Below are 16,170 nucleotides of genomic sequence, written 5' to 3'. Positions count from 1 at the left end.
TTTCCACTGAATAATATGGTCGTTCAGATAAATAGGCTTTTGTCATTAAAGAAGTTGTAGATTAAAGTTGCGAAGGGAAATGGTTATATAATTTTTTTGCCGAATATACCTAATATAGATTTCATTCGGGACTCAGTGGACGGGATCGGTAAATACATATCAAATGTTGAATTTCTGGTGGAGTAGTCATGATTAGGTCTTGCTGGAAAAACATCTAGGTGTTTACGAATTTAACGAACAGTTTCTAAAATATATAAGGAGGGAAGGGTTAAAATCCCGTGATTTTTAAAGTAGCTTCTGCAATGTGTTATTCTATTGAGCCCAAAAACATACCGTATTGCTCTTTATTGTAATTTAAAAACAACATCAGATTGGCAGCTGTACTAGAACCCCAAAAATTAAGACCATATCGAAGACAAGACTCGAACAAAGAAAAATATGTTATTTTGGAACATGCTAAATTGATTTCCTTCAAAAGAGATATTATTGCATAGCAGGCTGAGGCTAGTTTCTTACTTAACAAATCGATATGAAGGGACAATTTGAGGTTGGTGTCTATAAAAAAAAACCAAGAAATTTTACACAATCAACGATACTGATCTAGCTGTTAAGAAGCAAGGGTTGAAGAGCTCCTTTATAGGATAATGCTACTGTCTTATCCACGTTAAAAGAGACTAAATTAGAGTCGGACCAGGTTTTTATTTCAAGTAGATCAAAAGTTATATTTGCATGAAGAGTTGCAATATTAGAGTTCCTCCAGGTGATACTGTTATCATCAGCAAAAAGAAAAATTTTTCCATCGATGTTTAAGTTAGTGAACCTTGTGGTAGGTACTCCACATACAATGCTTCTGTGACTAGAGTCAGTATGATTTGCTCTAACTAGTTGTTTCCTATTCCCCAAGAAAGATTAGAATCAATTCAAAGAAACACCTCGAATTCCGTAGAAATTTAGTTTTTTTATCAAAATGTCGTGATTTACACAATAAAAGCTTTGACATAATCACAAAAAAAAATCCTGCCTTATTAGGAAGTCTAAATGATGTGAATTAGTCTGTTAAGATTTTCCTTGAACTTGTCAAAAAAGTTGTCAAAATTGGACCATAAATAAAAAAGTTATTTAAGAAAAAATGGAAATATTTTAAAGACCCTTTTTGTGCACCTGCATGTAGTTCTTTCTTTTTTTAATAATATCTTTTATCAGTAGTTGTTTTGTTTTCTATCCTTTTTTGCTGCTCTATGTATTACATTTTAAGAGTATTATAAATTTTCGGTCTAAAAACCATAAAAGCGCTTACAAAATTGCAGAAACCTTAGGAAGAATATATACATTTGCTTAATTCTTTTCAATTTTTACTCAAAATGTATATTTTAACGAGTACTAAAACAAGGAAAAGAAGACATAAAAATAAATTATAAACCCATATCCAATATTAGATATGCTGGCAACACATCTGCAACTCATACCAAACGAAGTAACCAGAGAATGTGACGATCTCGAACTGAAAATTACTGACAAGACAAATTTTCCTCAAGACTTTGCTAACCGATTGTAGCTTCATAATAACAATCAGGCTCAAAGTTGTCAAATGAAACGTGTACTCTGTTTTGTTCTATAAAATAAAGGCTCTGATTATGAAATTACCGCTTTACAGCCTTTGAAATGTGGATATACGACATACGCATAGATTATCCTCGTCGGATGACATCACAAAGACCTAAGTTTTGAAAATAAAATGAAAAAATAGTGTACTGCTAACAATAATTAATATAAGAATGACGTAGGATAGATCTAAAACATGTCTTTCAATACTAGAGATACAAGATCGTAAGAGTAATAGAAGGAAAAATAAAAGGCCACAGATTAAGTGATTCTGGCTGAAAAATATCCTTGATTAAACAGTACTCGATTCATATACACTTCTAGGAGCAGCACGTATTTCTAAATTGTTGAAAACCTTCACAGATGGAGACAGTACCTGTTTACAAAAGAAAATAAATTTTCTTCTAGTGCTCCTGTAGGTTCATTTATCTTCTGGGTTAATCTTACAAGAAAACTTTGGGATAGTTATAAAAACTGCTTAGGTTAAAAACATTTGTTCTAATTTTTTTTTATGAAACAGCGATTCCGTGTCACTTTGCGGCCGAGCGTAATAAATATATCCTTTTAATAGTAATTAACTCGCCTAATAAATAGTAAAGAAAAATATTAATGGAATAAACATTCGACCGAAAATAACTTACCTCCACGTAAGATTTAAATATCGCCACTTTGATCCATGTATGGTAAATCTTTTCCTCCTCGTTCGAAAATTTTTGTCGGGCATGCCACACCGCGGCGTATTCATTAACTTCAAAGTTCTCTCGTCTAAACGACCGGTTACAGGCAGGCCGGCGAATTCTTGCATGTCTCGAAGAGAATTCTTTACAGATTCCTCCGTTCGAAGAGCGAAAGCGCCATCTTTGGACTTTTCCATGTAACCGAAGTTCATTAAGTAGACTTCCTGTAAATAAAAAGAGGAAATTATTATTATTTTAGCGCTGTAGTTATTCAAAATGAGCAAAAGAGGGCGGTAGCAGTTAAACATTGAGAAATGTAATGTAATTTGCAATTATAAGTTTTGATATATAACTACCACTACTAACAAATTTACGAGATATTGTTATCAAAAATTTTCTTTATAAACAGATTTTAAAATAAATTTATCAATGGACATTGCTGAATTTAATAATTAGAAGATATTATTACTATTGTAAGAACACTTACATGTAAACATGAAAATATATTTTTATATAATTACAATTGGATTAATCAGATCAATAATCAATTTTAATCAATTTTTGTTTATTTTATTTGTTTATAGATATTCATTCAAAGTCGATAGAATATAAAGAATATTTTGTGTACCTATATCAAAAACTTTTCGTCGCATTATTGTTGTTTATTCTGTTACAAATATTCTTTCGCATTTTATTAACAAGTGCTTCAGACACGTTCATACTTATCCTACCGAATCTCTTTAATTTTAATTATAATCTTTTCTACCACTGAAAGATTCTACTACGCGTTTTAATTTCTCATCAATAAGCTATGAGTTCTCTTTTTTCTTTCTAAATATTCACATCCCGTATAAAATGTCATACATACAGCTGGTCGTACTGCGTTTTTACATAATTTGGTATTTTGGTGTTTGATTACAATTTTTCTGTCACGGAGCACACCACTTATACGGGGTGTCACGAGGAACTGTACATACTGCTACCTTGAAGAAAACCCGTGTCGGAAAAGTCAACTGCCCATTAAAAACTATCTGCTTCCATACATATATAAAGGTCGAGTTGTAAATTATGGCTGATATGTATTTTGGCCATAACTTTTGAACAGTAAAAAGGTTAAATATCGTGTTTATATGGGATTAAGCCACAATTGATTGCAATGCAAATTATATTTTTAATTATTGTTCAACGTTTCGATTTCATTCCAGGAAATCGTTTTCAAAAAGTCAATATTTTAAAAATTGTACGAAAAAGTACCAACTTGTTGGTTATACTTTTTTCGCAGAAGTTATTTTATATACTTTTTGGCGAGATGCTTGGATCTTGAATGGGACATCAATGAAAAAACTGGAATCATTTGAGTTCTGAAAATATCGTGGACAGAACACGTCATAAAAAAAGAGATGGATGAATAAAGAAATAGACATTTTAAATATAATTAAAACAAGAAAATTAGAATATCTCGGACATATTACACGTGGAGAGAAATACACCTTGCTCCAACTGATTATACAGAGAAAGATCCAAGGAAAGTGGAGCATAGGGAGACGTAAAGTATCATAGCTGCGAAACCTGAGAGAATAGTATGCATGTACGTCAAATGAACTTGTCAGAGCAGCCACGTCTAAGTCAGAATAGCAATGATAATTGCCGACCCCTATCGCGGAGATGGCACTGGATGAAGAGAAGATATTTTTTGCTGCAGTTCCATCGTTTTAGCTTTTCGTCAGTCGTTATCATAGTATTTCCATTTTTATCCAAAAGAGTTGTGTTGTGGTTTCTTTTTTGCAGTCCTGCCATTTCTTTAACCTTTTTATGTAGTTTTCAATAGGTCGTATTTGTTCTAAAGATCTCTATCTCTTTACATTTTTCCTCATAGTAAGTTTGTTTTGTCTCTCATCATTTTTCTGATTTCATTGTTAATGATATTGTAATTGTGACAGTCTTTGTTGTTGACTTGTCTTCTTTGGTCCATCCTGCCGAGTATTTCGTCGGTCATCCAGTTGTCTCTCTTTCTTATTGGTTATTTTAATATCTCTTTACATGGAACAAGAAGGCAGTTTTTTAATATTTCCCATTGTTGGTTTATCTCGCAGGTGTAAGTGTCTTATTTATCAAAGTTTTCGGATATTTTCTGTTTGAGTTTATTTTTTTATATTAGCCTCTTTCAGTTTTCTAACATCTAATTCTGGAGTTCTTTAGAGTTTTCTAATACGTTTAAGCTTAAGCATGACATTAGCGATTAGTGGGTTATGATCTGATGTGATATCTACTCCTGGATATGTTTTACCTGATTTGATGGTGTTCCTCCTCTGCCAGTAGGTTTTTATTTCAATGGAATGTTCCTCTTCTCATTTTTAATGACCACTTGCTAGTGGGACGAGCAGCTGGGATTGTGAGAGTAGATTTCACCTTGTATCTGATACCTTGATGATCTTGTTGGTCACCACGTGGAAATTCCGCTTGTTGAAAATCTTTTTTAATCTGGCTTGACCATTTTGAATATTTACCCTTTATAGTAGTTTTAAAAACTCTAATGATGCTCAGATCAAATATTGTGTATTTATTTTTCTATATACGATTACTCATTACTCAGTTTTTAATAAAAAAATTAAATTTAACTATAAACTAGAAGTTTGGTAAATTGAACCAAAGATTTAAACAAATGCAGTATTTTAAGCCTGTAAAGGAGCAGTATTTCATTGGAATCTTGATTTATACGCTCATACGCCGACAAAACGAGTCGTAGCACTTTTTTTCCAATTCTTAATGATCATTAATTTTGCTTAGAAAATTATAAATGGTTACACGCACATCTATATTTTAAAAAATCCACAATTTCTATAATATAAAAAATGTTTTCGAGTTTTTTTTTCCCCAGGCTAACAAAAATTCTAATTGTTTTCACAGTTCTCGGTGATTATTTATTTCGTATTGTTGTGTATTCTGTAACACATCCTATGAAATTCATATTCCGTCATGGTAGTGTCTACTATTTATACAAATGAGACTTGCCCACACACCAACGATCTCTTGAATGAAAATTATGTAAAATTACTGGCTCGAGATCATCTCCACTAACAACGAATTTATGTTAATAGGATTGACAGTGTCAAGAAAGAGGTAGGGTATATCTTTTATCTGTTGGAATATTTTTACATGTTTTGAATGCACAAATTTAAAATTAAATGGACCATAAGATGAGTTTATAATATAATGCAGTAATATATGCATGCGCTTAAAGTTAGGTTACGTTCAGTTGTCGCGTTTATTTGGTTAAAGTTTAATGACATGACCAAGGCTTTTACTAAACTTATTTCCCATTTGAAACTACCAAAAATTGGAATATTCAAAAAACCTTGTGGAAAATATGAGGATAAATATAGAATGAAGCAAATAGCAAATATTTTGGACACTAAATAGATCAGGTAGATCTAGTTAAAGCATTAAAATATTATTTGATTATATATATAAAGATAAAAATAACTATTATAGATTAATCAAGTTAGTAAAAGTTAGTCTGGCCATGATCCCACCGCCATATTGGTATCATCATTAGCCACGCCTACCTACGCCGTTTTTAATACACCCGTTAATATGCTCATAGCTTCTCCATAGATTCTAACTCGAGGGCTGAAATTAATTAAACTTTTATGAGAAAAGTCAAAGTTTTTACAAAACTTTTAGCAAACAAAATTATTGAAAATTGTTTAAACAGAAATGAAAATGTATAAAAGGGCCTTACATGTATGAAGGAGAATGCACGGGGAGGTCTTCGTTAATTAATGAATGTTCATATAAAATAAATGTTATGAGTTCTGTCTTGGTATTCAAATATAAAAACCCCAAAGAAGTAGTATATATGGCCAGAGAACTTGAAAGTAATAAAAAAAAATGTGTAATACGGACTAACTCAGGAAGTAACTATCAAATGGTAGAGAGTGAGGACTTATTTTTTAATTTTTTTAATGTAAGTTGTTTTTTTGTGGAATTTTGTTTTTAATTACTATATTTCTTACAAATGTAACTTGGAAATGACAGAATGTGATTAAACTTAAAGCTTAATAATGTGGCGTATTGGTCTGCCCCAAATGCAATAACCTAATCCAATAAAATAACATAAAACTTCAGGAGACGAGGTCCACACTGGGCTCCAGGTAGCTCGAGGATCATTGCCGCCATAATATTCGTGTTTACTAACTTTCGACTTAAATAGAATGGAAATAACATAAACTTCCAGGAGAAGAGGTCCATTACTAGTTCTAGGTAGCTCCAGGAACATCGTCGTTATCATATTCGTACTCAGCAACTTCAAAAACCCCCAACTAACAAAATTAAACTCATTCCTGTCGATATTTTCTTAATTAGTAGCAAATTTTTCATTTTCTATGCGTTTTGGAAATGCATTTTCTTATGCACAAAATGCAATTTCCATTTTACCACCATGAATTTGCTCACAAATTTTACTGACACTTCCCCGAATCGATTGCAAAAAGTTTCACGGCGATTGATCCTGCTGGTAGGTTTAGTGCTTCGTTTTCTCGCTATCAACACTTCGGTTTTCTTTACCTCGTTTAATGATGTGTCAAAAGTAGAGATAATGTGTCAAAAGTAGACATATTTAACTGTTGTATTGTCAATGATAATATTATTCAAACTATTGGTTACTATTGCGGGTATAGTTAATTCCCTTTGTATTCCCTTTGAAATTGTATAATGTATTCCAGCTCTTCGATGGTTTTGCTTATGAAACCAATGTCATCTGAAAACCTTAAGAGGTTGAGCAAGCTTCCATAGATAGAAAGGCCTCTCCTTTCCTATTCTAGTCATTTGAAAACATTTTCAAGGGGTAATGTGAAAGTTTCGGTGATATACCTTGTCTGATAAGAATTAAACAGTTTAATTATAAAAATAAGTACTATAAACAGGAGTTAATTAACATGATTAATACTTTCAGCAAACGAATAAATAATAATTAGAGTAGACTGTGCTCTTCTTCTTGTGATGCCTATCCATATTGGATGTTGGCCACCATCATGGAAATCTGTATTTTGCTAACTGCTGATCTGAAAAGATTTATGGTTGTTGTGTTGAACCACATACGTAGATTTTTCAGCCAGGAAATCCTTCGCCTTCCTGGTCCTCGTTTTCCTTCTACTTTTCCTTGTAGAATTAATTGCAGCAACCCATATCTTTCGCTGTTCCTCATGGTGTGACCGAGGTATTCGATTTTGGCTGTTTTTATTGTGGTTAACAACTCTTTTCTTTTTTGTATTTTTAATGAAACGTCTTGGTTACTAGCTTGGTCGGTATAGGATATCTTCAGGATTCGACGATAAAGCCACATTTCGAAAGCCTCAATTTTCTTACGTACGGTAGCGTCTATGAGGGTCCACAACTCAACTTCGTACAACATTATAGGAAAGATATAACATTGTAGTTACCTGACTTTTATGGGTACTGATAAATCATGGCATTTGAATAGCTTAGCCATTTTTTGAAATGCAGATCTTGCTTTCTCTATCCTACATTTTAATTCTAGGGAATGGTCCCAATTTTTATTGAGGTTTGTACCAAGTTAGGTGTATGTTTTTACTCTTTCTATTGGTTGACCATTCACAGTGATTCTTTTAATTTGCTGTTCCTTCTTAGAGATCATCATACGTTTTGTTTTCTTAATGTTCAGTGAAAGTCCATATATCTGACTCACTTCTGTGATTCTATAAATTAACTCCTGGAGGGCTTCCTTCCTCTACTGCTTCTTGAAAGATTTCCTCAGAGGATATATTAAACAGCAAAGGTGATGGTATACATCCCTGTCGGACCTCACGTTTGATTTTGATATCATTGGATTCTCCTGCCTCTGTACGGATAGACGATGTTTGATTCCAGTAAAGATTGCTAATAATTCTTAGATCACAGTTATTCATTCCAATATTTGTTAATATCTCCACCAGCTTGTCATGTTATACTGTATCGAACGCTTTAGGGTAATCAATGAAACATGCATAAATATAGTAGACTGTGGTACTCATATTTAAAATCTGCAAAAATTATGTTGTTGGTTAACAATTACGTCATTTTCACCGAACGAAATGAAATTTATAATTTTGAAATAGTGTTAAGAAAATTAAATTTAATCAATGATGGAAACAAAGCTCATTTTGCGGATTTTGAATTACGTTATTAAGTTGAGGGTGAAATCGTTTCAAGTGATTGTGAATGATATTCCTTATAAATAATTCATTTGCATAGGTTATAAATTAGTCCGAATTATAACTACTTTGATTTTTTTGCTTATAATATAGGATTTTTAGTGAAAATACTTGTTTTACAAATTATGTGATTATTCTGTTAGACAAAATACTTGAAAAAACCTGACCAATTTTAAATCAGAAAATCTTTTTAAAGAGTAATTATAATAATAATTTCTTCAGCTTTTTTTAAATCGTATTTTTAACAATCCCTAGTGATTGAAGAAATGTTAAACCACCTTGTAAGTCGGTAAATGCACATACATTACATTTCTTTTTTTTTTTTCTCATTTGTCCTGATTCATTTCTTTCTTTCGTCCTTAGTCATCAGTTTTTCTACATAATGTAATTCATCGTTGGTGCCCGGCTGTATTTTGGATGCCATGTCTATTTTTGGAGAGTCGGAAACCCAAAATGGACGGACCATTGCTTTTGAGTGGCAGGTCAAGATTTCAATTGAAATTCATGGGAACCTTTTAAATAAATATCGAAGTATCATCGACCTGTTTGTATCGGAGGTTTACAAACATCTTGATACGAGCACCTAATTTTACAGTAAAAGATAGGCTTTACGATGCCGCTGAAGCTATGTTTTTACACTGGATATTAATGTTACAGAAAATTTGCAGTTCTTTTAATCAGATGAAGTTATTCTACATATTAGTTTTTATTTTAAAACATTTGCAATGTTTTGTTTTATTTAACGGTACGAGCTGAACTTGCAGATCCAGTAAGATATTTTTTTTACAATTTGCTTCATCCTCAAATGATTATTAGCATTAAACTGTATTTACATGAAATGTGAAAGAGGAACAAGTTAATATCAAATTTTATTGCTCAGTTCTATGGCACGTAAAATAATGCGATGATTTTAGATGAATTACTTAAAGATGTTAGGTACCGTAAACTGGGGTGAGAATAGTACAGGGTGGTGAGAATATTACCAAAGAATATAGACGCTTATAAGCGTCTATATTCTTTGATATTACAGTGATATCATTTCTTGATTCCAGTGCCAACTATCGATCTTTGTTGTAGTGGATTTTTTCGGGTAGCTCATAGATGTCGCACTAGTAGTGGACGAAATTAGATTAATCTTATTATTGTGGAAGATTTCACTCCGACAGAAGTTTTATTGAAGTGAACAGCTGATTTTCATTTCAATTCAACTAAAGCAATCGGTATCATATTCTATTTACTTATAATCTAACACAGTGTGTTTAAAGTCATATTTTCGTACAACTGTTTTTATGGATGTAATTAACAAATATTGTTAAAGTCACCACTGAAGGTGGCGAGAATGGTACACCCGTATTTCACGGTTTTTACAATATTTCAATAGTTAAGGCAGGAAAAGGGATTACATTCGACGATTACGTTGCAGCCAGCACTTCTAGATCTACAACCAAAAAGAAAATTCTGGATATATCAAGAAAACGAAAAACCAAACAGTCGCGAAGGAAAGAGCCCAACGGTGAAGCCAGTTCAGAAGATAGTATTGATTTGGATGATATTCCATATACGGAACGTGAGGATAGTTTCACTTGGTATCCTGAAGATATAAGCGAGAAGAGTGAAGAAGAAATTCTAGGGAAGAGAAAGCATTTTCACTTAATATTGCACTAATGCGAGCAGCCACACCGGTTGTTACAAAACAGACTACAACCTTAAGCACTGTTTCTGCAGTTGATGGGCCCATTCAAGAAGGAAGAAAATTCAGAAATTCTCCTTCAAACAATGAATGCACTCCGACCAATCAACCTGCTCTGCCAAAAAAAAAGGTGATTTTGTCGTCGTGCAATACGATGGCAAACTCTACCCAGGCAAAATGGTATCCAATTTTAATAAGACGGGAGAGGCTTTAGTGACAGCTATGAAGAAGAGTGAGAAGCATTGCATGGGGCCCAACCCACCAGATGAAATTTGGTATAAACTTGAACAAGTTGTGAGAATTTTTGAAGGTCCGAAGGAGGTCTCTCCCAATAAATTCCTCGTTGACTGTAAGAAGTAAAATTTTTGTTTTTAAATAATTATACCTAGGTATCTACTCTTATACAATATGTTAACTGTTTCAAATGATTTCTTTAGTACGTTTAATTAAAGTTTTTATCCTCGCAACAATTTTCTCAATTAAACAATGATTTTGTAAAAAAATTTACGTATTTAATTTACCTTTTCTTTTTCCGTTTTACCCCCTCCCTTACCCTCCTGGTGGATTTTCCAATTTTTTTTTTGATAAGCAGTAACAGCTTGAGAGGTGAGAATAGTCTTCTTCTTTCTTCCTATGCCGTTCCCATTAACGGGGGTTGGCGACCACATTTTCAAAAATTTCTCTGTCTTTTGCAACGTGGAATAATGACGTGAGAATAGTACAGAAGATCTATTTATAATGTTTCCTATCTATTACATACGGAAAAAAGGTGATGTACCATTCTTACCACCTTCGTGGGGTGAGAATGGTACACACTAAAATAATTTATAGCACCCCTCTCCAAGGACTTAAATTTTTTTTCTTAACTGGAATCGAGAACTCAGATGACGATCAATATTGTGTGAAAAGTTTAGTTTTCTAGGTGAAATAGCAAAAACGTTGATAACTAAAATGTCAAAATTTGTACAATTTTCACTCCGGTTTCCGGTATCTATTGATGTTTTCATTCAAGTACATAGAGAAGACAATCTATGATGTAATAATACGTGGCACTGTTAGTTCACTATCACACACACACAACAGATAGGGAGAGGTTTCTTTTTTAATATAAAATCATGGGTTATTTTTGTATGTCCAAGTCGCTATCTGGATGTGATCACTTCGTCTCTTCTTAATCTACAGTTTAAAATATTTCAATTTATTGGCCGTTTTGTCATGTTTTTATTCCTAAAACATTGCTTTAAATTAGTATCAACACAGGTAGTTATGATGTCTGTTAACAGATTCTCACTTGCACTTTTTCCTAGTATGTCAGCTTTATTATTTCCACTTATATATTGTTGTGCATGTATTAAAAGGTTCAATATTTATAACACTTACGGATTTAATTTATTTCTTTATTTATATTAACTTATCTGATAATAATTTATATATATCCGTACGTAACAAATTCGCGAGCGCGTCTTGAGAATTAACTGTCCCTTCCAAATAAAATGTCCTGTTATATATGCCATTGCCTTTACGCTAGAATCATCGAACAGCCTTCTCGATTAGCGGCGAAATTATAACGGTAAGGCAAACGGGTATTTTTACATCGGCTCGACCGTTTCTGGAAGGTCCCTTCAGGTAAATTTCTGCCGGCTAATCGAATACTCTCGTAAAATCTAAAACAGAACAGCATTAGTCATAATATTTACGGTTATTTTAGGCCAGGATAATTATCGTAACATTGCCCCCCTCTTAAAAGATGGTTCCTCCTGGAACCTTGTCGGGACTGGAACCGGAACTGTATGCTGGTATCGGCAACTGGACCCTCTTTTACAACTTCCAGTTGTATAAAAATGACAAGGGACGGTTTTCTCTCCGCACCAGTAACTATGCGGATTGCAACAGACTAACACCTGGACTTCGGTGTCTTTAAAGATCTCCTCCACCATATTTCGGATAACCCTTCAATCTAATTGGCGGCACTCCAACTTTGGCATGGCTAACTTTTGCACGTCGGACTCTAGTACGTGCTCTCTCAATTGAAGTAAGGCTTCCCACACATCTCGGTAGGTAGGTTGGTCACGGGCAGTGTCTTTTGTTACCAGGTAGAAAAGGTAACGTGATGCATCTTGGAGTTTCAAGGTTTTACCGGGAGCTGGCACCTGGCATTGAAGTTCTGCAACTCGACCAAACTTCCTTCGAAAGACGGATGCCAACCCTGGTGCGTCTTTGATACTGGCCGGGATGGTAAGGGCCAGCGAGTAGTCATCGGGGAGCGCGAGTAGATCTTGCTTTTCTTCAGTGGTAACACCATGTCTTGCTTTACCGGTACCTCCATAGGCACCCATGAATTCCTCAAACGTGAGGTCAGACACGTCTTGGACTTGGTTTACTTCCACTTCTTTATCTACGTCGTGGTCACCTTCGAAAGACGCCAGCCGGTTATGGTGTACTATCATCGGCTTTCCCCTCGGAATCTTGCTTATTCGGTAGATGACATCGTTGATCTTCTCCATGATGAGGTATGGACCTTCCCAAAACTGCTGCAATTTGGGAGAACAACCTTTTCGCTTCTTGGGATTATACAGCCATACTTTGTCGTTCTTCTTAAAGCAACCCTTTTCGGCTTGTGTATCGTACCGTTTCTTCATTCGGTCGCTAGCGATCTGAAGGTGGGAACGGACCAACTCATGTACATCGTCCATTCTTCTTCGTAATTCGATCACATAATCTTCACCTGCTACATCTTCTCCAGGTCGACACCCAAATTCTAGATCACAAGGTAGTCGCATTTCGCGTCCGAATAGGACTCTGGCTGGTGTCTGGCCCGTTGATTCGTTAACAGCAGATCTGTAGGCCATTGTGAAGAACGGAAGGTATTGGTCCCAGTCTCGCTGATGATCGGACACCATCTTTGTCAAATACTTGCCAACTGTCCTATTCATTCGTTCTACCATACCATCCGATTGCGGATGATACGCGGTAGTTCTTGTTTTCTTCATGCCTAGTCTATCACATATTCCTTGGAATAGATCACTTTCAAAGTTCCTGCCTTGGTCACTATGGATCTCCAAAGGCACTCCAAATCGGCTGATATATTCTTGGATCAACTTATCTGCAACGGTGGCGGCCTTCTGGTCTGGAAGTGCGTAAATCTCGACCCACTTAGTGAAGTAATCCATTACTACCAACATGTACTTGCCCCCATTTTCACTTTCTGGAAATGGCCCTGCAATGTCCAAAGCTATTCTTTCAAACGGGCTTCCAACATTATATTGTCTCATAGGAGCTCTCCTTTTCCGGTGAGGCCCGTTACTCGTAGCACAAATAGTACATTTCTTACACCAGTCTTTTACGTCGTCGGAACTGTTCATCCAATAAAACCGTTCCCGAATTCGCTGAAGGGTTTTCCTTACACCAAAATGCCCTCCCGATGGACTGTCGTGTAACTGACGAAGTACTTCGGCTATTCTGCTCTTTGGGATCACCAACTGTCTTCTTTTCTCTGAACCGTCATCATTTTCCAGGACTCGTTTGAGCAAGCCATCGTCGATGATAAATGAGTCCCACTGGGCCCAATACGTCTTAACTACTGAGCATAGGTTTGATATTTCCTGCCAAGGTGGTCGACGGTTTTCCTCTTTCCATTTTCGGATTTTCTGTATAACTGGATCTCTCTCTTGTTCTTCCCTTATCTTAGTAGGCGTCCAGTCGTCGTTGACAATCGTCGTTCTTAGCACTGCTGCTTCCTTGGATTCCGTTTTGTTGCAGTGGGAACACTCTGCTGGGCATGGCCGTCTGGAAAGAGAATCAGCGTTTCTGTGGCTAACTCCGGCTCGGTGCTCAATCTTAAAATCGTATTCTTGGAGTCGTTCGATCCACCTGGCTATCTGACCCTCTGGATTCTTAAACTGCATCAACCACTTAAGGGCGGCATGGTCGGTTCGGATTAAAAACTTCCTTCCATAGAGGTATTGATAGAAGTGCTCTACTGATTTCACTACTGCCAGAAGTTCTCTTCTCGTGACGCAATAATTCCGCTCAGGTTTTGAAAGAACTTTACTAAAATATCCGAGGACTCGTTCCTGTCCTCCTTGAATCTGAGACAGCACTCCTCCAATTCCCACATTACTTGCATCTGTATCTAAGATGAACTCTCCTTCTGGCAGTGGATACCCTAAAATTGGTGCTGTTATTAAATGCTTTTTCAAGGTCTCAAAGGCATTTTGGCAGTCTGTATCCCAGCGGTAATCTCTTGCTTCCTCCGTAAGTCGCGTTAATGGCTTAGCGATATCTGCAAACTTCTTAATAAACCTCCGGTAGTAAGTACATAGTCCAAGAAAACTTCTCACTTGATGTTTGTCAGTTGGTTTTGGCCATTCCTTAATGGAATCGATTTTCCCCTTATCCACGGCCACTCCTTCTTTACTGACTATATGACCCAGATAATTGACTTTACCTTGAAATAGCTGGCACTTCTTGGGGTTTAGCATCAATTGGGCAGCTTTAAGACGATTAAAAACGTTTTCTAAATTCCTCAAATGATCTTCGAATGTCTCCCCCAAGACAATTATGTCATCTAAATAAACCAGGCATGTTTTCCAAGATAACCCTCTCAACACATTTTCCATAAGCCTCTCAAATGTCGCAGGAGCATTACAGAGTCCAAATGGCATAACGTTGAATTGCCACAATCCAGATCCTGTGGTGAAGGCTGTCTTTTCTTTATCTACTGGGTCCATTTCTACCTGCCAGTATCCAGACTTCAAATCCAAAGTAGAAAACAATTTACTTCCAGCCAATGTGTCCAATGTGTCATCGATCCGAGGCAGAGGATAACTATCTTTCTTGGTAACGTTGTTCAGCAAACGGTAATCCACACAGAACCTCGTCGTTCCGTCTTTCTTCTTAACCAGGACCACCGGAGAGACCCATGGGCTCGTAGAAGGTTCTATCACCCCGTCTTTCTTCATTTCCTGAACAATCGTTTCAGCTTCCTCTCTTTTCGCCTGTGGTAATCGTCGAGCTGTTTGACGAATTGGCTTAGCATTACCAGTATCAATTTTATGCTTAACAACCGTAGTTCTTCCCGTCTTTCCTCCTTTCGGTACGAAAATATCACGATACTGCCGAAGAAATTCCCTTAATTTCCTTTTCTCCATCTGATTTAGAGACTGTCCTGCAACTGCAACCATTTGGTCGAATTTGTCGTTGGAATTATCAGATGTTGTCGCCTGACGGATTATGGATGTCACAGGTACACAAGTTCCTACTTTTGTCTCTTTCTTTATGGTCACTGGGTAGTCGTTGACATTGATAAGTCTCACAGGAATTTCTTTAGCCGAAGTCACCAATTCCTTTCCAATTATGATTCCACGGCCAACCTCATCGTCGTGGTTCCAAGGCTCCATCATAACAGGTCTCCCTTCGTCTACAATTCCCTGTAGTCGCGCTACTATGATCGTTTCGCTTCTCGCAGGCACGACTGTATCTTCTGTAATGGCTGCTTGCACAGTGTTGTCATTATGTGGATGGAGAAATACCTCCTCGTTGCCAACTTTGATTACCTTATTCTTAAAATCCAATTGGAATCCATGCATATTCATTACGTCCATTCCTAATATAACATCCTCTTCGATGTCAGCAACTATAACAGTATGGACAAACTTTTCTGCCCCAATTCCCAATTGTACCTGGATTTCTCCATGAATGTTGGCATTTTCACCTGTAGCGGTCCGAAGTCGTAACCTCGTTGGTAACAGTTTCTTTCGGCTGTTTATAACTGTCGGGCGTATAATGGTTCTGGTCGCTCCGGTATCCACCAACAACGTATGTCTTTTACCATTTATTTCTCCATCTACATATACACTATCTTCACGACATTTCAAAGAAGCTATTAGTATAAGAGGGTCTTTGGAAAAGTTCCGGGTCGAAGCTGCTCCCCTAAAGCCGACTCGTTCTGGTTTTTCCGATGGTGAGTTTCTTGATTTTATGGTCTTCT

At 35.9% G+C, this 16,170-nt stretch overlaps 1 protein-coding gene across 1 annotated transcript in view; it reads right to left on the bottom strand.

Annotated features, from left to right (window-relative positions):
- The window catches only part of LOC140434279 (matrix metalloproteinase-2-like), a 299,978-nt gene that overhangs the window by 129,207 nt on the left and 154,601 nt on the right, over positions 1 to 16,170 (bottom strand). The window contains exon 2 of the mRNA XM_072522424.1: positions 2,244 to 2,503. Within this exon, the coding sequence (XP_072378525.1) occupies positions 2,244 to 2,503 (260 nt within the window). The remainder of the gene's footprint in view (positions 1 to 2,243; positions 2,504 to 16,170) is intronic.

This window comes from Diabrotica undecimpunctata, chromosome 2, assembly GCF_040954645.1.
Source record: "Diabrotica undecimpunctata isolate CICGRU chromosome 2, icDiaUnde3, whole genome shotgun sequence".
Taxonomy (NCBI): domain Eukaryota; kingdom Metazoa; phylum Arthropoda; class Insecta; order Coleoptera; family Chrysomelidae; genus Diabrotica; species Diabrotica undecimpunctata.
The sequence above is the reverse complement of the archived record's forward strand: the minus strand, read 5'-3'. Positions and strand labels throughout refer to the sequence as shown.